The 26,898-nt window shown below is 33.9% G+C and overlaps 4 protein-coding genes across 5 annotated transcripts; 3 read left to right on the forward strand and 1 right to left on the reverse strand.

Annotated features, from left to right (window-relative positions):
- The first annotated feature begins 946 nt into the window (after positions 1–946).
- On the forward strand, positions 947–2,402 carry LOC131636654 (uncharacterized). Of its 2 annotated transcripts, none has more exons than XM_058907262.1 (2): positions 947–1,058; positions 1,220–2,402. In XM_058907262.1, exon 2 carries the CDS (start codon positions 1,342–1,344, stop codon positions 2,263–2,265), a length of 924 nt encoding a protein of 307 aa, XP_058763245.1. In that variant the 5' UTR covers positions 947–1,058; positions 1,220–1,341; the 3' UTR covers positions 2,266–2,402. The 2 variants fall into 2 exon arrangements, with proteins under 2 accessions (XP_058763245.1, XP_058763246.1); XM_058907263.1 differs by having other exon boundaries at positions 1,042–1,136.
- A 4,604-nt stretch (positions 2,403–7,006) lies between these two features.
- LOC131636659 (uncharacterized) lies at positions 7,007–8,212 on the forward strand. Its single transcript, XM_058907268.1, has 2 exons — positions 7,007–7,595; positions 7,713–8,212. Exons 1-2 carry the CDS (start codon positions 7,089–7,091, stop codon positions 8,004–8,006), a joined length of 801 nt encoding a protein of 266 aa, XP_058763251.1. The 5' UTR covers positions 7,007–7,088; the 3' UTR covers positions 8,007–8,212.
- Positions 8,213–10,144: 1,932 nt separating this feature from the next.
- LOC131636655 (uncharacterized) lies at positions 10,145–12,928 on the forward strand. Its single transcript, XM_058907264.1, has 2 exons — positions 10,145–11,425; positions 11,850–12,928. Exon 2 carries the CDS (start codon positions 11,858–11,860, stop codon positions 12,878–12,880), a length of 1,023 nt encoding a protein of 340 aa, XP_058763247.1. The 5' UTR covers positions 10,145–11,425; positions 11,850–11,857; the 3' UTR covers positions 12,881–12,928.
- Positions 12,929–25,138: 12,210 nt separating this feature from the next.
- On the reverse strand, positions 25,139–26,009 carry LOC131636671 (uncharacterized). The gene is made up of 2 exons (XM_058907284.1): positions 25,524–26,009; positions 25,139–25,432 (listed from the first exon to the last, which is right to left on the reverse strand). Exons 1-2 carry the CDS (start codon positions 26,007–26,009, stop codon positions 25,139–25,141), a joined length of 780 nt encoding a protein of 259 aa, XP_058763267.1.
- Between the last annotated feature and the right edge of the window lie 889 nt (positions 26,010–26,898).

Here is a 26,898-nt window from a genome sequence, read left to right on the forward strand (position 1 = left end):
AATCGAACCGTGATTCTCTCTATCAAGTAGGAGCGCCAATCATCACTGGCATCCAACTCTGTTCCTAAGAAAAAGATGGCGTCTAGTTCAAATTCATATACTCCAAAGGATGCTGCTTTATTCAGTCACAACACGAAAAATGGTATAGTCCGGCGAACGCAGTTGCGGAGGATCCAACTGTAATTTTTTATTTATTTATCACCCCTGGTTTAGTCACAACACGAAATTTTTTGCCTAAGGTGGAGTTTAATCCAATCAAGTCAAAATAACTTTAGAGCTTAACCGCGCTAGCTGTTAGAGGTATTATTCCTACATCTAGTTCCTCTTGTGTTTTCTTTTGTGCGAGGGAAGAAACGCGGCTCCATTCTATTTTGCTTTGCTATTGTGCGGATTTAGTTTGAAAGGACATCGCTAAGTGGCTTGGCTTTAACACCTACTACGCGGTGACTTTCAAGGATAGTTTTATGAAATGGTTCAAGTTTAGCAAGAATACGAACCTTAGAAAGGGAAAGGAGGGAGTTGTGTGGTTGTTGGTTTGTTGGACTATATGGACGGTGAGAAATGGGATCGATTGGGAAGTGGAAACTTTGGTGTGGAGATGGGCTTTTGTCTAAAAAATTACTCAACCCAATTGTAATTTTAACGAGTTTAGTAAAAATTCTCTTTTTTTTATTTATCATAAGATGCAATTGGCGTGTAATTTTCTCATCGTCTTTTAGCTCAGAATCTTTTTGCATCAAATTCGAGAACTTGGATTCTCCAATCAATATATTCCTGCTTAAAAAAAAATCAAAATAACTTTCAACCCAAATCGGATCAAAGATGCTCTTATAGTCTTATCTGGATTATATCAATCAAGAAAAAAGATAGTGGCCATCCAAAACGTGAAGTGGTGTGGAAGATATGATCAACAAGAATTAGATGTCGTCTGATAATTTGAGCTGGAATAATGCTCAATTCTCTTTCATTTAAAATGCAAGGATTCTATTTTCTGTATATTTATACATTTTTTCATACAGACACTGACCACCTAAGAGTGCAAAGCAAACAAGAGCAGAGTTAGTATCTTTAACTTCAAGTCTCCACTTTTGTTCATATGTAAAATATTTCTTTTAAAGAAAAATATATATGCAGAGGTGAAATCTAGCATTTCTTCCTTGCAGGTAGTTTTTTTTTTTTCCTTAGTCTTTTCGCCTAATGAGCCTTATGTATTTTTCAGATCAGTACTGCTTGTGCTTTCTGGTTACAAAATGTTGCAGTTAGAAAACATCGATAGTTAGATATAGATCAAACGGGATTTGAGGTACTAAATAAAATTTACGGGCTACAATAGAATTTGTCATGGGAAATAGTCTCAGCGGTACTAGTCTCTTCAGCGACGACATGAATTATCCATGCCGTGTACAACTAGGAAGATATGCATTCATCGATGTGACAAAAACAAATGACAGGGGTATTTACAATGATGACCAAACTCCCAACGTGACCAAGATGTTATACGCCATAGGTGTGTCGTCTAAATGTGAACTCAAATTGGAGAGAAGTTTTGGCATCGATTGTAAAATGGCATCCTTATCTCTTCTTGATGAAGACAGTGGTTCCACCGTTAAGGCTGAAATTAGAATAAGAAAAACTGAGGCAGGGTATCTTGAGAGTATTAATCCTAATATCAACGTTGGTTCAAGTGGATATGCAGATATGGCACTTTCTGGTTGGGGTGACGATTGCACCAGAACGATTAATGCATGGGGAGGTGTCACAGAATTAACAACATTTCTCTATGGTAAAGGAAGAAGGGGAGGTCTTGTTGTTATAGAGTCGAAGAAAAAGAGTATAAATGATCCAAATCCCTATATGGTGACTGTAGCACACTATTTAGCAGTTGATGACGGAAATTTTTTCCACCAAAAAATGGATATTGGCCTGTCTGTGGTTGTAAAGATTCAAGCATCAAATTACTTCGGATTGAAATTTACTGTTGAAGGCCCAGAGAAACACCCTAGTTCATCATTGTTTTACATGTTTGATGAAGTGAGAAAAAATAATGGGGCATGGAAGCCTAGTTTGTGTCCTCATTGTGCAAAACTTCAGAAGCAGCGTAAGTCCTCGCAGACATCTGAGAGTGAAGACAATGGTTATTTACCACCAAGACATGGTAAAGGTTATAAGAAGAATTCAGAAAGTATGGTTGCCAATGATTCTCACGTTAAGGGGAATTATAATGGTAGTTTGTTTGGGAAGCATTTCAATTTTTATAGAAAGTGAAATATGTAATCCTTTTTAATATGAAGAGAAAGAAAATAATAGTAATAAGGAAATAAAGATGGGTACCATATCTAACTCATATTTGTATCTAAGTATGTTTAACAAGAGAGCGTTTTAAACACTAATATGTCTTTTACATTGCATTCTCATTTTTATGTCTTTTAATCACTAATATAGCATCTGTATGCATTATATAATATGAAACAAATACAAAAGCTACTTATAGGTGAAGTAGAGGGTATATAATATGAAACAAATATACCAGTATGACAAAGGAATAAAATCACACATAACCTAGCGGGTATCCCGCTACTTATATCTTGTAATTGGTTTTCCTCTGCTCAGCCACGCTTCAGAGTTAGGACGTTCATCTACATGGTAGAATTCTCTCCAAAATCTCGTTGGAGTGCGAAATGTGTCTTTTTGGTTGCTTCGATGTCGGCAAGTAAAACTGTTGGCTCACCGTGGAGGTTATGGTACTTAAGTTTGAGGTGCACGGTCGAGCCAAAAACGTCTAATGCGCCAGTTAAAGGCCCACCCAAGAACAATTCTAAAGGCTTCCACACAAGATGACTAGGAATTGGGTATTGATGGACCAGATGTCTGTGACCTCTTCCACAGACACCATCAACTCTATATACCCTAAGGGACGAGTAGTCGTTCTAGGCCCATTTTCTTAAATTAGGATCCGTGAGACATCTAATTGTCCTACAATGGCTGTGATAACCAAGGGGAACAACTTGTTGGGTACTCCTCCAACTTTTTTGGAATCTTGGAACCCCATCATGGGTCGGTTCGAGTTATTCGACAATGAGTTTCCCCCTGCCTTGGTAACTGTCCATCATCTCGACGATATTCCTCTAGATCATTTCTTTAGAAATGGGATTTGTGCAAAGGAGCTCCACTAGTGACGGCGAAAATATATGGACGTTTTCCCTTGTTAGGTACCCCTTCTCAGCACCAGGACGAGATTTAGGAAGCTTTGTGGGGGGATTTAGTTTTAAGGGATCCTTCTCGTTCCAGTCTTCTGTCTTGAACGTATTCGGAAAGACGTTCCCTCTTGATCAAAGATTCAATAGCATCTTTGAGCTTTATGCAATCATCAATGTTATGGCCATGTCCCCTATGGAAACAACAATACTTTGATCTATCATTCCGGGCGAATTCTCGCACTGTGTTAGGAGGTTGGGTTCCTACTTTCCTAAACTCGGTATTCACACATACTTTGTGCATTCGTCCCGGGGAAGTGTTTAGAGGAGTATGTATACCTATCGTATCGGTTGTATGTACCTTTGTTGGTATCCTATGTCCACCTACAAGGATCTTTTCCTGTTGGGCGCTCGGGATTAGCATCAATGGATAAGGCCACATTACCGAATCGAGTATTCGGTTTCTCTTCTAACGTTATATAGGGTTGAGCTAGGTTTAACATTTCTTGAGTCGTCTTCACCTTTTTCTTTCCTAGCTTGGTTCAAATACGATAGTCACAAAGGAAGCCATTCTCGAAGATCCAGCATTGAAGAGATTTTTTGCTTCCCTCTAGTTCTGTTGTGACTTGAGTGAATCGATCAATGTAGAACTGTAGGATCTCTTTTTCTCCTTGCATGATGAAGTTGAGGGAGGCTATGGTAATTAGTTTGTCTTTTCCATGTGGTAAAAATGTGCGGTAAGTCGATCACAAAAATCTGTCCATGACTAGATGCAATTGTTAGGGAGGTTGTTGAACCATAGTTGTGCCGATCTAACAGCGTCAATGCCAATAACTTACATTTGGAAGCATCGTCATTGCAATAGTAGTTCAGTCGGTCGTTGACAGGTTGCACGTGCTCGTCGAGATCTCCTTTCCTATTGTATTCTTTCAATTTGGGAGACTTTTGCATGGATTTAGGGATTTGGCTCTCCAAAATCGAGCACATAAAGGATGTTTAGGTTGCGCTCGATTTTGTTGAAACTCATTACGGTCTTGGGATGGAGAGTAACTCCCTCGCTCTCCTTTTGGACTCTTAGGGTAGAATTATGTTTATCACCTTTGGAGTGTTCTTTCGATTTTTGTACTTTTCGTTCTTCTTTTGTCGCAATCAGCTTTAATCGTTTGAACCGATTTCTTTTTTAATCAATTTCTTGCACTTGTTCGCCCTTGGTTGAAAATGTTGGAGGCTTTCCCCCAAATGAAGGAATATATATAATTTATCTATTTTATATATTAGTTTTAAGCAATTTTTGTCAAGAATGTTTATTCAATATTACATGCCCGTGCATCGCACGGGTAGACGACTAGTTTGGGGAATAATTAGGACTGTATATTTTTAATAATAGCATTATTCTTCCGCAATATCTTGTTTAACTATATTGTATAGCATTTAATTTTATTATGGATCGGGGTTGGTGGGGTGTAGGTTGTTGGTCTCGGGTTCGATCCTTGGCAGCAACAAATATAGTATTTTCTTTGTAAACAAGTTTGTGGTACTTATAAACCATCAACTTTAGAAGAAAAAAAAAATCTAATTATGAATCATCAGGGCCGGCCCAACGAATTTGGAGGCCTAAGGCAAAATTTAGAATTTTTTTTTTAAACAAAAAATATATTAACAATTTTTTTATAAATTTTTTATTTTAAAATAAGAAAACCATCAACAAATTTTTTAAATTATTATTTTCTATAATTAAATCTCTAAATAATATAAATTTAATATATTAGTTTTATTAATTCAATCTTTAATTAATATAAAAAACCATGTTATTTTTTATCATCTAAATAATATGAATTAAACTTACTAATTTTATGTACTTTTGAATTACATAATAAAATATATGTTACATTTTATATAATTTAAGAATTATATTAAAAAGAGAATATTATTTTAAAAATTTAATTTAAAATTATTCATTAAAATATTTTTTTTTATTAGTGTGGAGATAATAATAAATCTTAGTCAAGTTTGTATGTCCAAATAAAACTAGATAATGTATCAAAATCAAAATTATATATAATTTTCTCAAATGACAAATAAAACATAACTATATTTATAAGTTTTAAAATAAATGATTAATCATATTGTAAATGTGTTGTTAGATTAATGATCAATGTATTGAATGATAGATGATTTGTAATAAATAATAATAAAAGAAAAGAATGAGTCTCCAAAATTACTATAGCATGAATCGAACCCTGCCTAGAGAGAAAAAATTGATTCTATGTTACCGCTTGGCTACCACACATATATTGGGTTTTGTATTCATTTTCTGGTATATAATTGTTAAGATATTTATTTGGAGGCCTCATATATAGGGGTGGCAAAACGGGTCAGGCCCGCCGGGTCGGCCCGTTTGACCAGCCATTTTGGGCGGGCTGGGCTGAGGTTTTCGGCTCGGTACCTTAAGTTGGCCCGCCCCGCCTAACCCGCCTAAAAAACCGGGCCGAGGCGGGGCGGGGCGGGTTTTGCCCGCGGGCTTTTTGTTAAAAAATTTATTTTTTATTTAGAATTAAAATAAGTTTAACTATAAAAATATCACTCTTCTCTTAGAATTATATTGATTGAATTGTATTCTAAATTATTATACATACAAATTGAATTATAATTGTAACGTTCTTTCTATAACTTTCTAATACATGTGTTGATTGGAAAAGCTTGAAATAAAAGAACAGTTGTATAACATGCATAATTATTAAGTTGTTAATACATTAGCTCACATGTTTTCTTTAGAAATCAATGTTGATTTTAAGAAAAAGAGGGATTTGATGAATCTATAAGGGTGACAAATTTTGGATTTAACTATTAAGGAATCGCTTAATATAAAAGTTTATATGAAGTAATTACTCATTAGTGAGAAAGTTAGGTGTTGATATTTTATGCACCGTGATGTATTATGCGGTGTAATTGTTATCACTGTCTGTTTTATGTAAATTCTTAATTGGGTTTTTTTAGTAGTTAGTTTTTAAATAGGATTAAAGTGATATGTATTATTTATTTATTTATTTTGATACGCTTTTTTATTGTAGTTGAGTTTATTTCATTTTTTTGTTATAATTGATCTTTATTTGTTTTATTTTTTTGAACTGTTTGGACTTAAGTTATGTTGAAGTTATATTGTGCGTTTTTTAAAAAAATATATCGACCTTTTTGGTTATAATTTTTTTTTTTGTAAATTATGTGGTAAATAAAATTGTAAAACAAAAAAATATATAAAAATTGGCGGGCCGGCCCGCCAACCCGCCAACTCGTTAGTAAACGGGGCGGGCATGACTTTTGAGCTCGGACACCTAAGTAGGCCCGCCCCGCCCCACCCCGCTTTTGGACGGGCTTAAATGGGGTGGGCCTAAACGGGGTGGGCCGCCCGCTTTGCCACCCCTACTCATATATAGAAACAAAAAGTGAGGCCCAAGGCAAAGGCCTTCCTTGCCTTGCCCTTGGGCCGGGCCTGTGAATCATATAGCTTCTAATACTTATGCTCTTTTTTATATTCAATTAGTCACCAAACTTATAATTGCAAGATCTAACAAATGAACCATAAAAACACATGAGAAAATAAAAAGATAATTGAAGAATCAAACAAAAAGTAGTTGGTACTAACATTATCAAGAATTATTGGTGAGTGAGATAAAGTATAAATATTCGGAAACACAGAATAGTGGTATGGCTAGATTAGTCAAAGAGAATAAAAAAAATGCCATACGAAATTTAATGGTATAAGATTGCGTTGGACTAACGCATGCAAACAATCCATTATAATATAAGGGCATATTTAGCTTCTATGTTTTTCAATATTTAACTTACATATCCAGTTTGGATGTTTATTTGTTCTGAGAATACATATAAATCAACATGAAAAACAATCTTGAAGGTGTTAATCGTCTAACTGATGATGATTTTAAAACCTACCATGAAAATTTGGGAAGTTTTAGTTCCATTGATGTGACCAAATCTCAAAGATATGAAGGTTCAATGTGGGAGTGGAAGGCGTCCTACAGTATATATGGTTTAGAGTGCTGTATATTCAAAGTCAAGCCATTTAAAGAAGTAACCAAAGATGGCATATTGTCTACGAATGAAGTATATTTCGAACTCTTCTGTAGGTTATCTTACTACAATTTACAACATAGCTGCATTAGTTTTAAAATACAAAATGACGAAGCTTTTCTCGCCTCTCCTGATTGTTGTATCAATCTAAATAGAGAATTTGAATATAGTAAGAAAAAGCTTAAAAAGAGTATTATTGGATCGGATTATGTTATGGAAACACGTGCTTATCATTATAGCAGTGGCACTATAAGAGGTCTGCTTGTGTTGGAAGAGGTGAGAAAGATAGGAGATAATGAAAAGCCTCGTAAGGTAACTGTGGCTCACTATTACACTGTTTGTAGCTTTAATACTTTTAGTTTCAATAAAAGAGACATTGCTCTTTCTGTGATTGTAAATATTGAACCATGTGAGAAAGCTGGTTTGAAGGTTACTGTGGAAGGCCCTAGTCATCACCCTATTGGAGCATTACATAACATGTTTGAACAAGTAATGAAAACCGAGATTTGGAAGCCAACTATGTTATGTCCTAACTTGTCAAACATTGAAAGGCAGCTGCTCCGGCGGCAACAACCGGAGAGAGAAGATGGTGATGTCGGTTTTCCGCCACCACGAGGTCATGGTGGTAAGTCCAAGAGAGCAGTTGTTATAGACAGTGGTGGTTCGGTTATTGGCAACGGCAATTGTAATGTTGTGATCGGTGATATGATTATTTATAAATAACTAGACTTGTTATGATGCTTCACCATCTTGTATATATAGCACATAGCTGTAGTATTGTATTAATGTAAGAGAAACATATGTCACATTTTCTATGTATAAGGTCAAGTTAGTTATGAGCTTCTTCCTTGCTAATATGCTATCAGACGCAAATTGTTTTTTCTTCAATTCAGATTTCCTTGAATAGATTCTTGCAGCTTCTCTGCATTCTTCTTTTCTGTATTTGATTGTGCACTTTTCTTCGATCCTTCATCATCTCATCATCCCCATGGTTTTAAATTGCGGATGCGGTTGCGGATGCGGGTTGCGGCTATTGCGGGTGTTGCGATGCGGAATGCGGTCGTTGCGGCGTGAATTCATATTTATGAATATAAAAACTGATATTTTATTATTTATTTTCGATTTCACATATTTTCGATTTCCTCTCTAAATTTTCATATATATCTCATTAATAATTCGCCACCCTTTGGAATATAACTAATCCTTTTAAAATATATCTTAAATCTAAGATGTAATTAAAAAAGAATGTAGACCAATTAATTTTTGCGAGGATTGCATAATCTCTTGCGGCCTGATGCGGTCTGATGCGGCTTGATGCGGCCGATGCGGTGTTATGATGTGGTTTTTATTGTGATTTGCAATCACACCGCAATTGCGGCCTGATGCGGATGCAGACACTACCGCAACCGCAATATTGCGGCCGCATCAAGTGATACGGTCCGCAATTTAAAACCATGATCATCACTACAACATATAATATACTTTATGATAAAACTTTCACCTCAACCAACAAAACATTCAAGATAAAATTCTTGGGCGGACCACATTTTATTTTATTTTTTTATAAATACAACCTATTCCTTTAGTAATAGATAACAATAGACAAGAAAAATTGTGAAGGGATCGTATTTCGAATCTCGGCTCATGTTGTTTTTACTTTTTATTTTTTATTTTTCAATTGGCGTATTTCAAATTTTTTATTACTAAATCAATCAAAACAAACTTATTCCCTCAATTGTAAGAAACAATTGATAGAAAATGTGGCTCATGGACCAATCTTCAAATCTCATTTTTTTTCCTTTTGAGTTTTACTTTTTTTTTTTAATTGGTGCATTTTTTATAAAATAGAGCAGTTGTTATAGACAGTGGTGTCGGTTACTGGCGACGGCAATTGTAATGTTGTGATCAAAGGTGATATGAATATTATAAATGGTGTATCATACTTTAGAAAAGATAGTTGTTCTAGTGATTAATTAATTAGTTAGCCTTGTATGATTTAGTTACTATTCAGTTTCTAGTTAGCTTCCCTAGTTAATAGTTATTCGGTGTGTAAGTAACATGTAAGTGGAAAATTTTTTTAATCAGTTATATAAAATTAGAACATCAACATTTATTTGTTGAAAATATAATTTCAGAATAAAAATTGCCGTTCTTATCACCTTGATTTGGAATTTTCAAAGATGAGTGATTTGATATTCTTCTATATCTCACACTTCCATTCACAATTCTCAATGGGACAAATTATTATTCATGACTCCGTTGGAGGAAACAATGAGAGCCATCAGATTCATCCTACGGCTGTCCGCATCTCTTTTACATTTCAATAACAAACAAACCCCCTATAAAAGGAGGCAAAACGCAAATATGAGCTACTAACTCACTTTTCTCTCGCTTACTTGAATTAACATGATTAAATTTAACTTATATAAATGCACATATTTGGGGAATAATTTGGATTGTATATTTTTAGCATCTAATTGCAAATGGGATGAAATGGATTCTATCATGTTACATTCCATTTCATCCATTATTTACAAATTCAAACAATAGAATCTAATTAGTTACCACAACATTCCTTTCTATTCCATATATATCACCGATCCAAACATACCCTAAAAAAACGTCAAAAGCATCAATAATTAGTGGAGTAGAAAATAAATTAATTGAAACAAAATGATCATAGATAAAAAGAAAAGCGGAAGATTCTAAGAAGAAAAAACAAGTAAGCACTTATCCAGAATATAATCATTAATAAAAGAGAGAATAAAGGCCATATAATTGAAATTGAATAAATACTTTGCGTTATTCTCACGCTTCTTCAACTAAATTACATGGAAAAGATTCCATTATCAATATATTTATAAATATTCAATATATCATCACAAGCAAGAAAGATATATCAACATGGGAAGCAATCTTCAAGCTGCTAATCGTCTCAGTAAGGGAAATTTTCCAAGCTATCATGAACAACTGGGAAGTAATGGTGCCATTGATGTGACCAAAATAGAGCATGAAGCCGTAAATGGCCATACCGGTGAAGTATTCGATATCATGAAATGGAACGCATCTTACACTATCGACAATTCAAAATGTATACTCGATCTACGAACAGTTTCAAACAAAGATGGTAAAATGAATAGTGTATCCTTCCAAGTCGGTGACGAAATGTATTCAGATGGAAACATTTGGTTTGCAGTAGAGAGAGACAAAACTTTACTTAACTCGGCCACACCTCCGATCAAGTTAAACGGAGCCTTCAAAAATTGTAAGCAAAAGAATAACAAGACTACTAACACTGCAGGTTTTGTTAATGAAACATGTGTTTATCTTTATGGAAGTGGAAGCAAGAATGGTTTTCTTGTGTTGGAAGAAATGAGAAAGAGCGGAAATAATGAAAAGCCTCGTAAGGTAACTGTGGCACACTATTATGCGGTTAGTAATACTAGTAGGAATGTTTTTAGTCAAAATAAAATCGATATCGGTCTTTCTGTGATTGTAAGGATTCAGCTATCTAGTGAAGCTGGTTTGGATATTAGAGTGCATGGACCTGTTCAACACCCTGCTAGAGCATTGAATTCCATGTTTTATGATGTGATGAAAACCGGGATATGGAAGCTCACAAAATGCTCTCATTGTGCTAATATGGTAAGCAACCATGGCGATTCAGAGAGTGAAGATTACGATGATGACGCTCTGTCATTACATGTTTATGGTGGTAAAAAATATTCCACAAGCATTATAGACAATGGTGGTGTGGTTAATGGAAACAATAATGGTAATATGCATGTGGAGAATTTTTATTATATCAGGAAAAAGTATTAGGTTTGTGACCAAATAAGATGTTGTATTTAGGGTTTGTATTTGTAACATATCATTCCTGCACTCCTTTGATTATTATATGTTTATGAAAAGATTTTATAAAAAGATTTTATAAGCAGTATTTATAGGATATGATTCCCTTATATATTTAAATAATTCAACCTTGCTTATGAATAACGCTTCTATATATCTATATATTTGCTATATATATGGCCTCAGGAACATCATACAATAGCAAAAAAAAAAAAATGAAGGCACTTGTTAGCTAAAGTTTCCAGTTCTTTTATTATCATCCTTACTGACCTTGCTATATAGTAATTAAGGTATGATTCTTCATATTTTCGACATCGGTTAATTTGGAGTTTTTCTCTATAACTTTCTATTTTCATACACAACATGTTGGTAGTCAATTATTCTTTCTTGTACATAGTTTTGAATTGCAATCCAGAACTACAAATGCGGCCACATATTGGCGATGTGGTCTGCATCAAGCTGCAATTGCAATGTGAATTAAAATTACATCTGAGACTACATCAAATATAATAAAAATTCTTAACTATAAGCATTTTTCAAGTGTGCATTTAAAATATTTTCAATAAATATTCACGCCGCAATATCCATCCCAAGACAAACAATGTTTGCAATCGTATCATCTGCAATCGCTACCGCATCCACTAGCAGAACCACAATTTAAAATCACGCTCCTGCAAATTTACTCAATCTAATTTATTGAATTATTTATCGCAGATATTCGAATGGGAAATAGCGCTCTCGGTGGAAGTTTATGCAATGGCATGAATTTTCCATGCCAATTAAAGTTAGGAAGGCATGTGGCTATTAAAGTAATAAAGAAAAAAGAGAGTAAGTTAGAAGATGAAGATGAAGAAGAAGATGAAGATGAAGATGAAGATGAAGAAGAAGATGTAGATGACGATGACGATGAAGATGAAGATGGAGATGACGATGAAGATGAAGATGAGGATGAAGACGTAGATGATGAGAAAAAGATAGAAGATGAAGATAAAAATGAGATACCAAATAACTTAACTAAGGTAACATACACAGTAAGTGATTGGTCAAAATGTGAACTGGAGTATAGGGAGAGTAATAATTGCAACATTGCATCATTCAATCTACGTGATTATAATAAAAACTTAGAGATCCATAATCACTTTACAATTAGAAAAGTTGAACCTAATTACCTTGAAACATCTGACTTCGAGCCCAAGTTCAACTATTCAAGGGGAGACTTTGAAGTTACGAGACTCAAATCAACTTTTGACTGGAGCAAGTCCGGTAATGAATGGCGTGGTTTTACTGAATCGAGTTTTCTCTTTTATCACACTGAAGGAACAAATAGAGGTCTCGTTGTCGTGGAGCGAAAGAAAAAGAGTAAAGATGAAAAGCCCTTTATGGTGACTGTGGCACACTACTATTTTATTCATGATTTTTATGTAAATCTGTTTAAGATTGATATTGGCCTTTCGGTTATAGTAAAGGTTGAATCAATAAAAAATGAGGGTTTGTATTCTACGTTGGAAGGTCCGACACAACATCCCGCTTCAGCATTAATTTATATGATGGAAGAAGTAAGAAGAACTGGAATTTGGAAGCCTTCAACTTGTCCTCATTGTGCCACTCTTGAAGAGCAGCAATCTTCAAGAGCAAAAGGGTCATTTAGTCGAAAGGCTATTAATAACGACGGAACTTTTAACGGTAATGGTAGCGGCAATATGATCCAGGGAGACTTTAACCAATTTACTATATATAGAAAGTAATAAAATGAAATAATTAACTGTTAAGGTTATCTCTAACAAATGCCCACTGATCATTACGTTTTTATTTATTCACAATGCAAGAAAAGGATACAGCTAGTATGTACACTGGAACGAAACTGTAAACAACAAAGAAAGTAATTCAAATACACTAGGCAGTCTTTTGTTATATTATGCTTGAACATTATTGTGCTACCCTTAGCAGTTAATTATTTCATTTTATTATTTTCTATATATAGTAAACTGGTTAAAGTCTCCCTGGATCATATTGCCGCAACCATTACCGTTAAAAGTTCCGTCATTATTAATAGCTCTTCTGCTAAATGACCCTTTTGCTCTTGAAGATAGCTTCTCTTGAAGATACTTGATGTCTTCATCATCATTCTCAGTCTCAGTCGCAACCTTCTGTTCGTACTCATCATGATCAGTATTGTACAATCTACTATGAGTTTCATATGGGCGCATGGTCCAGAACCATATTTTTGTTTTTGATACTTCTTTAAACATTTGAAGCAATTCCAAAGAAAGGTGCTCATAAGGGCCTTTTATTGTAACATCCAAATCATTATTTAACACTCTAATATCTACCTCCATTGAAAGACCAACTTCATATTTCTTTGGACTCATAAAACTATTCTTAATATAAGCATAGTAATGTGCCACAGTCACTACAAAAGGTTTCTCAAATCCTCTCTTTGTCTTCTGCTCCACTACAATTAGATTCCCTGTATTTTTACTCCCATGGTATATAACATTTGTTTTCGTAAGCCCTCCCCAACAATTCGTGATCTCATTAAAAAAACTTGTTCCGCAAGTTTTTCCAAAGTCACCTATTTGATTAAGAAGATCTTTGTTTTTAGCTCTACCGATAACAAATGTAGCTAAACTCGGTACATTGAAATGGAATTGTAAGAGCTTCATACTACCATCTTTGCCATATGATTTCTTCAAGAGGAGTTGAACATTTTTACTACTACCTATGCAGTATGACACATTCCAATTTTCAACTTTTCCTTCTCCAGAGATTTGATCTTGATCTTTTCTAAATTGGATGCTAGCATTAGTTCCGACATTTATGTATTGGTTAAGAGGAAAACTATTTCCCATGGAAATATAAAAATAATTGCACAAGAATTAATTGAATACTACCTAGGACCATATATATGAATTCAATGAAGATGGCATCCAATTCTGTTCCTAAGAGAAATATGGCATCTAATTCCAATTCATAAAGCGGATTTTTTCGGTCAAACTCGGGGTTGGGTGGATGGTGTTCTTTGGAGTTTATATCAAGTTATCAACTACAAGTTCTATGGTAAGATGCTGAATCGGATCAATGCTAGAAAGAGGAATGTTTTGAATTAATCAACTCATGCACAATGAGCCAAGATATGTCAACAAAACAAAATTCTTGATATACAAGAGGATTTTCTGCCAAAGGTGAAGCATAATCTAATCAAATCAAAATAACTTTGAACCCAATTCCGTCCCAAAAGTGAATTAGTGGTGTAGAAGATAAGATCGACAAGAATTAGATGCCCTCTAATAATCTTCATTGGAATAATGCTTAATTAATCCTCTTTCATTTTAAATGAATTGATTCTATTTTCTGTGTATTTATACATTTTTTCATATGGACATTATCAACCTAAGAGTGCAAAGCAAACAACCGCATAGTGCAGTGCAACTTTTACAATAGTCCTAAAAATTAGGTATCTTCAACTTCAAGTCTCCACTTTTGATATTAAGTAAAATATTTTTTTAAAGAAATATATATCTAGAGGTGAGATCTAGCTTTCGCTTAATATGAATTATGTATTTTTCTTTGATACTGTTGTACTAATTTAGTTTTTCAGATTGATACTGCTTCTCTTCTGCTATCCTGTTTACAATTCCTTTAACAATTGCTTTGAACTTTGGTAGCATATTCTGGCCTTTTTTTATCTATATATTTAGTTGCTATACAAAAAATAAATTTTACATAGAAATGTTACTGAATTTTTAAGAGAATGATGAATTTGTACGTATAATCATAGTTTCAAATTGCGGTTGCGGTCACTGTAGTTGCGGTTATTGCAGCTACTGTAACGCAGATTGCGGGCAGCGTGAATTTATTTTTTAGAGCATAAAATATTATACTTTATTATTTACTTTATATTTCATATATCTTTCAATTTGTCTATAAAAAACGAACAAACATATTTTACCTCTAGATATATATTTCTTTAAAAAAATATATATCTATAAAAAACGAACAAACATATTTTACCTCTAGATATATATATCATTAATAATGCGGTCGTTGTGGTGTTATGATGCAGTTTTTAATAAGATTTACGATCACATCGCAATTGCGGCCTGTAGCGGATGCAGGCACTAATAACGCAACTGCAATATTGCGGCCGCATTAGATGATGCAGTCCGCAATTTAAAACTATGCGTATAATACCCTTTAGTATATTCCTAAATCTTCAAGAGATGTTAAGAAACATTTCTTTTGACTGCAGTAACATTGTGATCATTTATGATATATTGCTCCTATTATAATTCTTATTTACCGAATTTGTGTTGCAGCTATACATCATAATTCGACATGGGAAATAGTCTCAACGGGGTTAGTCTCTTCGGCGACGACATGAATTATCCATGCCATGTACAACTAGGAAGATATGCATCCATCGGTGTGACAAAAACAAAGGACAAAAATGCTAATTACGATGATGATCAACTTCCGAATGTGACCAAGATGTTATATGTCGTAGGTGAGTCGTCCAAATGTGAACTCAAATTGGAGACAAGTTTTCACATGGATTGTAAAATGGCATCCTTATCTCTTCTTGATGTAGACAATCCTCCTTTAACCTTTGATGCTAAAATTAAAATAAGAAAAGCTGAGACGGGGTATGTTCAGATTATTAGTTCTGATATCAGCTTTGGTTCAAGTGAAGAAGATGAAAAAGATGAAGAAATGATCCATTCCTTTTGGGGTTTTCGTGATTGCAACAGAACCATCAATGCATGGGGAGGTGTCACGGAATTAAGAACCCATCTCTATGGTAAAGGAAGGAGGGGAGGTCTTCTTGTTATAGAGACTAAGAAAAAGAGTATAAATGATCCTAGACCCTATATGGTGACTGTGGTACACTATTTTGCAGTTGATGACGGGAATTTTTTCCGCCAAAAAATGGACATTGGCCTTTCTGTGGTCGTAAAGATTCAAGCATCCGATTATTTGGGATTGAAAATTAATGTTGAAGGCCCAGAGAAACACCCTAGTTCGTCATTGTTTTACATGTTTGATGAAGTGAGAAAATGTAATGGTGCGTGGAAGCCTAGTTTGTGTCCTCATTGTGCAAAACTTCAGAAGCAGCGTAAGTCCTCCTCGCAGACGTCTGAGAGTGAAGACAATGGTTATTTACCATCGAGACATGTACATGGTAGAGGTTATAACCAGAAGTCAGAAAGTGTGATTACCAATGAATCTTACGTTAAGGGGAATTATGCTGGTAGTTTGTTTGGGAAGTATTTCCATTTTTATAAAAACTGAAATATGTAATCCTGTAATATGAAGAGAAAGAAAATATTGGTAATAATAAAATAAAGAGGTATGTTTATTAATAAAGATGGGTACCATACCTAACTCATGTGTAGTCAATAATAATAATAAGGAAAGTGCTTATTAGTAAGAAAAAGTAAAAACAAGAAAAGCAAGAATAAATCTTAACCATTCTTTATCACAACTATCTCATAATCCCTATTAAAAAAGAAATTTACTTAATAATAAATTAAAAATTATCCACTAAATTAATGACACATGTACATTCTTGTGTTTCTGGTTCAAAATCCTTCGTACTAAATAGCATTACTCTAATAATAAACCATATTTGTAACCAAGTACGTTTTAAAATATTTGTAAGTAAATTTCTGTATTCCACACCCCCTTGTCTTATAACTCTCATAACAAAGGATAGGTAGAAAAACACTTGTACATTGCATTCTCATTTTTATGTCTTTTAATCACTAATATGTGCATCTGTATGCATTATAATATGAAACAAGTGCCCGTCAAAAAAAAATATGAAACAAGTACAAAAGCTACTTATAGTTGAAGTAGAGAGCATATTCTCTAATAGTCCATTGAACTTGGATCTCTAACAAACTCCTAACTGCGACATTTTATTTAAGGAAAACTTTCTTGACAAACCACTATCTAACTTTATATAGGAGAAAAGAGTGAGTAAGTTAGTGATTTAACTAATTTGTAAGTCCTTTTTCATATATCCAAGTTTATACATGTGAAATTTCACATAAGAGTATGACAAAGGAATAAAACCCTATCTTTCTCTTTCCCTTTCCAAAACCCTATCTTTCTCTTTTCCTCAACCTTCAAATTCCCTCATGGATCCACTTCCATTCGCCGATTTCGCAACGAACCCATCAAACCCCTATTATCCTCATCCCAATGAGAACCTTTCACTCGTCCTCGTCACTCCTCTTCTCAACCATGACAACTATAACTCCCGGTGTCGCGCTATGAAGGTTTCGCTAATCTCAAAGAACAAGCTTCGCTTTGTAGATGGCACATTTTCTCAGCCTTCTCCTGGTAAGTCTCTTTATGATCCATGGTTGAGCTGTAATAATATGGTTTTATCTTGGCTACAACATCTCATTTCAGAAACCATTGTGCAATCTGCCTTATGGATTGACAATGCTCATGACGTATGGACGAATTTGGAAAACCGTTTCTCTCAAGGAGATATCTTCAAAATTTCTGATCTGCAAAATACTCTGACCAATTTTCAACAGGGCACTTTAGATGTTTCTAACTACTTCACAAAACTCACATCTTTATGGGAGCATATTGATTCTTTACGCCCGACCCGCGATTGTACGTGTGTTATCCCTTGCATATGTGGTGCCGCATCGGACCTTCGCAAGTATAAGATTCAGGATCGCATCATAAATTTTTTGAAGGGACTCAATAAATCTTTTTCCATCATTTGCTCTAAGATTTTCCTTATTAGTCATTTGCCCTCTCTTGACAAGACCTTTTCAATGGTTCTTGGACAGGAACGACGATCAACCACTCTCAGCTTGCTGAACATATCCAACTGCTCAGCTAACACTTTGTCTTCAATCATCTTGAATGAATACAAAGCTTGCTTCAGGTAGAGTCGATTTACCAGTGATTTTGTCATGTACAAACTTTCAAGTTTCGTCCATAACCCTGACGCCGTCGTCTCCTTTGATACCTGTCTGAGAACCTTCTCACCAAGGCTCAACAAAATTGCGTTGTGTGCTTTCTCGATTATAGTCGTTGTCTCCGCTGCCATTAATGCAGCATTCATGGTTGCCTCTCCCTTCAACGCTTCCAAGCAACCTTTCTAAACCAGTAGGGCTTTCATCTTCAAGCGCCACAGACCGAATTCATTCACTCCTGTGAACTTTTCAATCTCATACTTTGTTGAATGCATCTTCTCCATGCTCACCGCACCAATTTGTTGGGAATTTAATGCCAATAAAAAAGTATAAAACAAGGGATGAATAAAGAACAAGGAAGAAGAAGAACACAAGAATTGGTTATAACTGTTATTCTTTTACTTTCTCTTAGAAAACAAGTTTACAAGAATAACAAATAACCTCTCTCACCCTAAATTAGGATTTGCAGCGTGCAATGATGAGAGACTAGTATGCTATTTACAATAAAACCCAACATACTAACTAATGGGCATTTTCCACAAGGCCCATTACACAAGCTAACTTAATAAACAAGCTAACTTAACAAATTAGAGTTTAAACACTAAAACCTAATTTAACATGCTAACAATCCTAGCATCTTCGACACCAGCATGTGAACAACCTTCGACTTCATGCTTAATCCCGTCGAACCGAAAAACTACCCTTCGACCATACTAAAGTTCGATCAAATATCTCACATAATCAAATCAAAATAACTTTGAACCCAATTCCGATCAAAGATGCTGTGAATTAATTAACATCAATCAAGAAAACGAGATAGTGTACATTCAAAACCTGAAGTGGTAACAAGAATTAGATCCCGTCAAATAATTTTCTAATAATTTGCGTTGGAATAATGCTTAATTATATTTCATTTTAAATTGCATGGATTCTAATTACTGTGTATTTATACATTATTTTCATATGAGCATTAACCACCTAAGAGTGCAAAGCAAGCAAGAGCAGAGTTAGAAGCAACTTTTTCCGAGTCCTACAAATTTGGTATCTTCAACTTCAAGTCTCTACTTCTGCTATCATGTAAAATATTTTTCTAAACAAAAATTTGATCTTCAACATACGACCTAGATGTAATTCATGATCATTTGTGTTGTAGGTACAATATAATTTGACATGGGAAATAGTCTCAACGGCGCCAATCTCTTCAGCGACGACATGATTTATCCATGCCATGTACAACTAGGAAGATACGCATTAATCAAAGTGACAAAATCGAAGGACAAAGGTAATTCCAGAGATGATAAACTTCACAATGTGACAAAGATGTTATACGAGGTAGGTATGTCGACTGCATGTGAACTCAAACTTGAGAGAAGTTTTGGCATGAATTGCCTAATGGCATCACTATCTCTCCATGATGTAGACAATGGTTCCAGTTCCACTGTTGTTGATGTTAAAATTACAGTAAGAAAAACTGAGGCGGGTATATTGAGATACCTAAGCCTTTTATCAACGTTGTTACAGATAGAGATGGAGGCATCACAGTTTCCATTTGGGATAATGATTGCAACCGAAGGATCAATGCATCGGGAGGTGTCACGGAATTAACAACCTTTCTCTATGGTAAAGGAAGGATGGGAGGTCTTGTTGTTATAGAGTCTAAGAAAAAGAGAAAATATGATCCAAATCCCTATATAGTGACTGTGACGCACTATTTTGCTATTGATGATGGAAACTTTCAGTCAAAAAGCGGATATTGGCCTTTCTGTGGTTGTAAAGATTCAAGTATCAAATGGTTTGGGATTGATGTTTACCATAGATGGCCCAGAGAAACACCCTAGTTCATCTTTGTTTTACATGTTTGATGAAGTGAGAAAATGTAATGGTGCATGGAAGCCTAGTTTGTGTCCTCATTGTGTAAATCTTCAGAAGCAGCGTAAGTCCTTGCAGATGTCTGAGAGTGAAGACAGTGATTACTTACCACCAAGACATCGTAAAGGTTCTAAGCCAAATTCAGAAAGTATAGTTGCCAATGATTCTCATGTTAAGGGAAATTATAATGGTAGTTTGTTTGTGGAGCATTTCCATTTTTATAAAAAGTGAAATGTGTAATCCTTTAATATGAAGAGAAAGAAGATAATAATAGTAATAATAAAGTAAAGAGGTTAGGGCTAGGTTACCCACAGATAAAGATGGGTATAATACCTACTCAATAATAACAAACCATATTTGTAACTAAGTATGTTGTTAATAAAAGAGCATCATAAAATACTGGTAAGTAGATATTGAGTTGTTAAATTCGTTCGTTGTATTTAGCATTTATTGTAGTAGTGTATTGATATGCATGTCTTATTTAGTGAATTTGCTTGTGTTTTCTGGGATGAGGCTTGGGATTGATGAAGTTGACGTCATGTAGTCGTACTTTGTATCACGCTCCATGTTACAGATGATTGTTCCCCGATTAAGGGTAGGATCCCCGTCTCTACCCCTGAGACTTGGCTCGGATAGAGGTGGACATATTTGGGCTTCACGACCAACGCCTTGGGATTTGCTAAATGCTAGGGATGCACCATTTACACAGAAATGCGATTATAAGCCTCTGAAGCGAGTGTGCGTTTAAGCCATTTCCTAATCGCATAAATGTGTTAAGTCTGTATCGGATATGCTTTCCAACATGGAGTATGCTCAAGCCATATTTGAACCGCATAGATGTGTTAAGTCTGTATCGGATACACATTCAGGCATGGAATGTGCTTAAGCCGTATCAGAATCGCATAGATGTGTTAAGTCTGTATCAGATACAAATTCATGCATGCGATGCTTTTAAGTTGTGTCAAAATCGTAGAAATGTGTTATGTATCTAGTACATAATAGCCTCGTAATACTCTAAAGTCGTATCAGAATCGCATAGATACGTTAAGTTTGTATCAGAAGTGTACTCATGCATTTTATCTTCACTCCCTTATTTCGGAAATCCTAGCAGATAGAGACAAAGAAGCACACAACATAGAAAGAATTAAACTAACGAGGCGTATAACCTTCGACGGTGGCTCGGAATGGTCAGATTGTGTCTGAAGTCTTCAATTGTTGTCTTTCCTAGAATGTCGGGTTGAGTCTAATTTGCTCACTGAGGCGTCTTCTTTGGTTAGATGATTTTTGATGTGTCCGCTTTTGATTTTCCTATTAATATATGTTAGAATGGTCAGCAACTTCAAGGACATAGCTTGACGTCAACCATTGATTTTTGGGCTCTTCAAATTCCTCTTTACAATGCTTCGGTGGGGCCCTTTTCGATCGTCGAGGTTAAGATTTTCCAACTTACGTCCTGGTCTAGAGTGGGTATCTACCTATAGTATATCCGCGGTTTTTCTGTGGTGAATTTGACCTACTTGTTATCTTTTCTTGGACTCAAAATTATGGTCAAGCATGGACAGTGATGCTTAATTAGTGATGGATATGACCAGAGTATAGGTAGGGTATTATAGTACTTATCCCCATATCTGCAATTAGAAAAATCCTTGTACCCGAGCTCATACCCGATTGAGTAACAACTTTAGCACGTATACCCATGCCTTATGGCTATGTAAGTACCCATACCCGTACCTGTTACCCGCATTGTTAATAAAAAATAAATATATCAAGTATAAAATATTATATCATTTTAAGTTTTTAAGAATATTTAAATGTTTTCAAAAATATTATTGTAGAATTATAAAATAAACGTACACTTACATTAAATATGCAATCGTTTAACATTGATGTATTTTTTTAAATTGATAAACATTTATTTTATATAATAATAAAGTATATATATATATAAGGTCAAATTACATCTGATTCGATGAGTTACACCATGAGTTACACTCGTTCAATAACTTCATTTCGATAGTATGATGTGTATTGGAGTGGGCTTGAAATATCAGAGTAGTGATATTGCTGGTATCAAAGTTGTATCTTATGCATTTTTTAACGGCGAAGGAAGTGAAGCGGAGATAGGATCCTCTCCATTTTTCTCTCTCTCTATTTTCTCCATTAATATAATTTTATGTATAAATGACACATATATCAAAGACATGTGACATATGTTTAATAATTATTTAACTTTATTCACATAAAATTATAATAATTGAATTTTGCATTTCTTTTAAGACATGAGACAAACTAATATAGGTTACATGAGCTAGCTAGGGCAACTACATCCATGAATAAACTTCAAATAGATATGTTGTCTACTTGTATTGTTAATAAAATGATATGAATTAACCAAATTATATCATTTAATTAGTATCTACAATTTAATTTTTTTTATGATACATTTGTCATATTTAGAATAATGATAATACAAAAGATAATTTAGTAAAAATATTATTATTTATTATTAATAAAATTTCATTTTTCAGTTCACTTAATAATTTATATATTTAGATTATGGGTCCGTTTGGCTAAAATAACAGTTGACTGATAAGTTAGCTGATAGTTTATAGCTGATGACTGGTGGCTTATAGCTTATGACTGGTGATTGAGACTGATAACTAATAACATAATTGAAGTGTGTGGTAAAATTAGAGGTTCAAGTAACTTATAAATATAAAATAACATAAAAGATATTTAATACATAATTATTTAATTTAAAATTAAAATAAATTATAAAGGATAAAAATGAGTTTATGCTAAAATAATAAGGATAAAAAAGGAAGAAAAAATAATAAGCTATAAGCTAAAACGCTAAATAAAATAGCGTCTGAAAAATAAACTATAAGCTAGTAAAATAAGGTATAAGTTAGTGATAAAAAGACCGTCATCAAATAGGTATAAATTGTCATATGAGACATAAGCTCAAAATTATGTCTTACCAAACAGAGCCTATATAAGAACTAGATACATCAATTAAATAAAAAACCAAATTTACTTATAATAATAAGTGAAGGGTGTATTTGTCGGGTAAAGATCCTTTAATTTTAAGGAGAGAAAGTTAGAGTGACTTTAGGCAATATTTGTATGATAGAAAAGAGATAATGATATTAATTTTGGAGGAAAAAATTAGTGAGAGAAAGTAAATTAAGAGAAAGATAGAGAGAAAATTAGAGAAAGATAGAGAAGTGAAAGTTAGAGGATTCATGGCCGTATTTATCATACTAATTTAACCAGGTTGAAATAAGCAAGTGTAAAGAGAATATTGAAGAACAACCTTAAAAACTTTAAAAAGAATATAGATATGAAATAATGCCAAACAATAAGATGATCATTTCACACCGAAATTCAACATCTTCATTGGCATATTATATGATTCATTCTCACGAATTATTATTTGCTAAATGTGATATACATTGTTTAATAAGAGGTACCATACTCAAAACTAAAAAAAATAAGACGTACCCTTTTTCTTTTCTTTATTATTTTAAAAGGTACCCTAATCAATCAATATTTCATTGCACATGTTTTGAACATTATTGTCATCTTCTGTTTGAATGATTTCTTAAGGATGAAGCCAGTAAAGTTTTCTCTCTTGAAATTTTTATTTTTAAATTATTGTAATAGATCATAAACTAACAAAAAAAAAATACTTAGTTAGCTATAAACAAAATATATATGAGTATGTCACTTCAATTCATATGTGTTAGTTGATTTATGTAAATTATATATTTAACAAAAAAAAAAATTATCACCACCGGTTTAGGGCCAATTTGTTTCAGCTTTAAAAAAATGGATTTTTTCTTTGTATTTTTTAAAATAGATTTTCTAAAACTGTTTTTCAAAATATTATAAGTTTTTTTATATTCGTTTTTTCTAAAATGAAACACTTAATTTGACATCCTATAACATAAATATACATAATTGAAGACCAAAACTTACTCAAAATCATAATTTTTTCAAAAAGTTGTATTTCAAAAATGATTTTTATGAAAATCTATTTGAAATAGCTTCAAAATTAAGTGATTTTTTGAAATTTTGATATCCAAATTTTTTTGTCATAAATAGATGAAATACCTAAAATCACATTTTAAGAATAACTATTCAAACAAAATTTTCATTGGAAGCTTTTCCAAAAACTTTCTTTGTAAAATTTTTTTTCATAAAATTTGGTAACACTATAAAAATCATTTTTAAAAAAAGCCAAAACAAACGGGCCCTTAGTCTGATTCGGGTGTCAGTTCTGACATCAAGTGGTTACAGCCCCCTCCCGATCACAGTTGCGGGAACTGTGGTTTTCCCTACCAAATTCAGCGTCAATCATCAATGGACCAACTAACAATAGATTATATTTAACAAATTTTAGATTACCAACGTGTTAATAGAAATGCGTCAATCACCACTGGACCAACTAACAATAGATTATATTTAACAAATTTTAGATTAGCAGCGTGTTGATAGAAATAATTATTGTAAGAGGCTATTTAGATTCAATTTCTCCTTGACGTAATGTATGATGTGTGTATGACATGAAAAAAATATTTTATGAATTATAGTAAAAGGGGAAAAATAGAAAAGAAGAAACAATTAGAATGGAGAGGGAGGACCCATTGCTGAATTTAGGGGTGTGAGAGAGGTGGTCGGTTACCCTTTTGCTTTATGGAGAAAGAAACAAAGTGGACCAACAAAAGGGACCCATCAGCCTTAGTATAGCCCAATTATTATTTTTGTTTTATGAGTATAAACCAAAAACTTTCAATTAGAGTTTTTATACGAAAAACTCATAGTGTGTTTAATTTATTGAAAAATAACTTATTACAATATAACCAGTATGTCTAATTCAAAAATATTGATGGCACTTGACAAAATAAAGGTAAGATATCAGATAAAGAGTTTTTTTTTACAAGTGAAAAAAAATTATCTAGAAAATAAAGTTTCATTAGCATCAAAAACTAATAGAGTAATGATTCTTACAGAAGACTAAGCAAAAGACCACTACGCCGCATTATTATCAGCCTCGTGTTTTGTTAGATAGTTAGCGCAAACATTCATCTCCCTAAGAGTATGATATATTTGAACTTGTAATTTTCTAGTGAGAAGCTCTTAAATATTATGAAGAATCGTGAAATAGTAATGTCAAACTTTAACTGATTCTCAAATAAGCTTGATAGCAGTGTCAGAGTCAGAATAACGCATCAAGTCCTTGATACCATGTTCCAAGGCCATACACGAACCATAATATAGCGTCACCACCTCAACGTGAAGAATGTTGGAATAACCAATATTACTCACAAAACTGTGAACACAAGCACAATCAACATTTTGAATCAATCCACCAAAATTTGAGACTCCGAGTTTACCGAGGCTACTACCATCAACATTCAAAATCACATTACTATCTTTATGTGCATTCCACGTGAGTGTTCTCATTGGATGAGACAGATTATGCTTGAGAAAACATTTAGCTAACAAATTAGCATAATTCATTGTGATGATTCATCGTAAAAAATATAGAGTCACCGTCGATTCCATGTCCAACCCAATCATATAAAATATCCCCTTGGGAAAATATTGGGCCCAAAAAGCTAATAGATTTCCAAAAGCGAGTAGCAAATTCACAGTCTCTCAAAGAGTGTAGAGTTGTCTCAGCTTCTTGATTGCATTTAGGACATAGATCCGTTTGGAGCATACCACGATGACACAAAATCGATCTCTTAGGAATAGACTTATATAAAGTTGTCCAAAGGAAGAATTTCACCTTCTCAAGAGTAGGAATATGACACACCCACTTCCAAGGGTTATTATTTGTTGTATTCATAACAACTTCAAGTCTTTTGAGCCAATAGTAACCATCCCGAGCAGTATAGATACCATCTAAATTGCTTTTCCAAGTTAACCGACTAGGCACCATAGAATTCAAACAAATGGGAAATGCTTCTAGGAGGTCACAAACACCTAGAGGGTTATTAGCATATAATGAATTGAAGTTCAAATACTCATCCAAGTAAACACCATTCACTCGCATTTCCAAATCATGGATATCCACATAGAGAACCGGCTCTGCTAATTTCCTGATCTCTGGCCAATTGGAAAATCAAAAAGAGGATTTCCCTTCCCCTAATCTAAATTCAAATACATCTTTAAAAGCATAGCAAACTTTCATAATTGCACTCTTAATGACTGATTCAAGTTTCTTTTTCATATGAAGGAATGTTTATTCACGTATGTACTTATGCTTAAAAACATGGACCCATAGAGAATCACATTCTCGACTGAGACCCCAAACCAGCTTACCTAACATAGAAGTAATGTCTCTCTTGCTTTTCGGATCCCAAGACCATCCAACTTCTTAGGCATAGGGATTTTATTCCAGCCAACGAGATGCACATCAGAGTTTGAATTACATTTCAACAAATAACTCCTAGACATCCTATCAATAAAATCAAAAGTTGTTTGAGGTAGCAAAGCCACTTACATATAATAATTTGAAACGAAGTTCAGGACAAACCTAACCAAAGTCAAACGAACAACCTTGTTTAACAATTTATCTTTCCAAGATGCTAAACTCTGAATGACTTTCTCCTCTAGAAACTTAAATTCCTCGCGTTGAAGATGACCATGCAACATAGGGAAACCCTAGTATTTCTCTAGAGTAAGAGTTCACTTGATACCAGTGTTAGAGACAATTAAATCCATTTTACTCCTCTTATTGGTAGCTGAGAAGAACACATTTTTGATTTATAAAAATTCACTTTAAGGCCATAAAACATGGAAAAACGATTCAAGATATCAAAAGTTATCCTTGCCTGGGAGTTAGAAACCTTCGCGAAAAGAACAACATCATCTGCAAAAAAAAATGCAATAGACATGATCCATTAAAAGATAACCTGACAGATTTCCAATGGTCTTCATTA

The sequence above is a fragment of the Vicia villosa genome, unplaced genomic scaffold, assembly GCF_029867415.1.
Source record: "Vicia villosa cultivar HV-30 ecotype Madison, WI unplaced genomic scaffold, Vvil1.0 ctg.001801F_1_1, whole genome shotgun sequence".
In the NCBI taxonomy this organism is placed as follows: domain Eukaryota; kingdom Viridiplantae; phylum Streptophyta; class Magnoliopsida; order Fabales; family Fabaceae; genus Vicia; species Vicia villosa.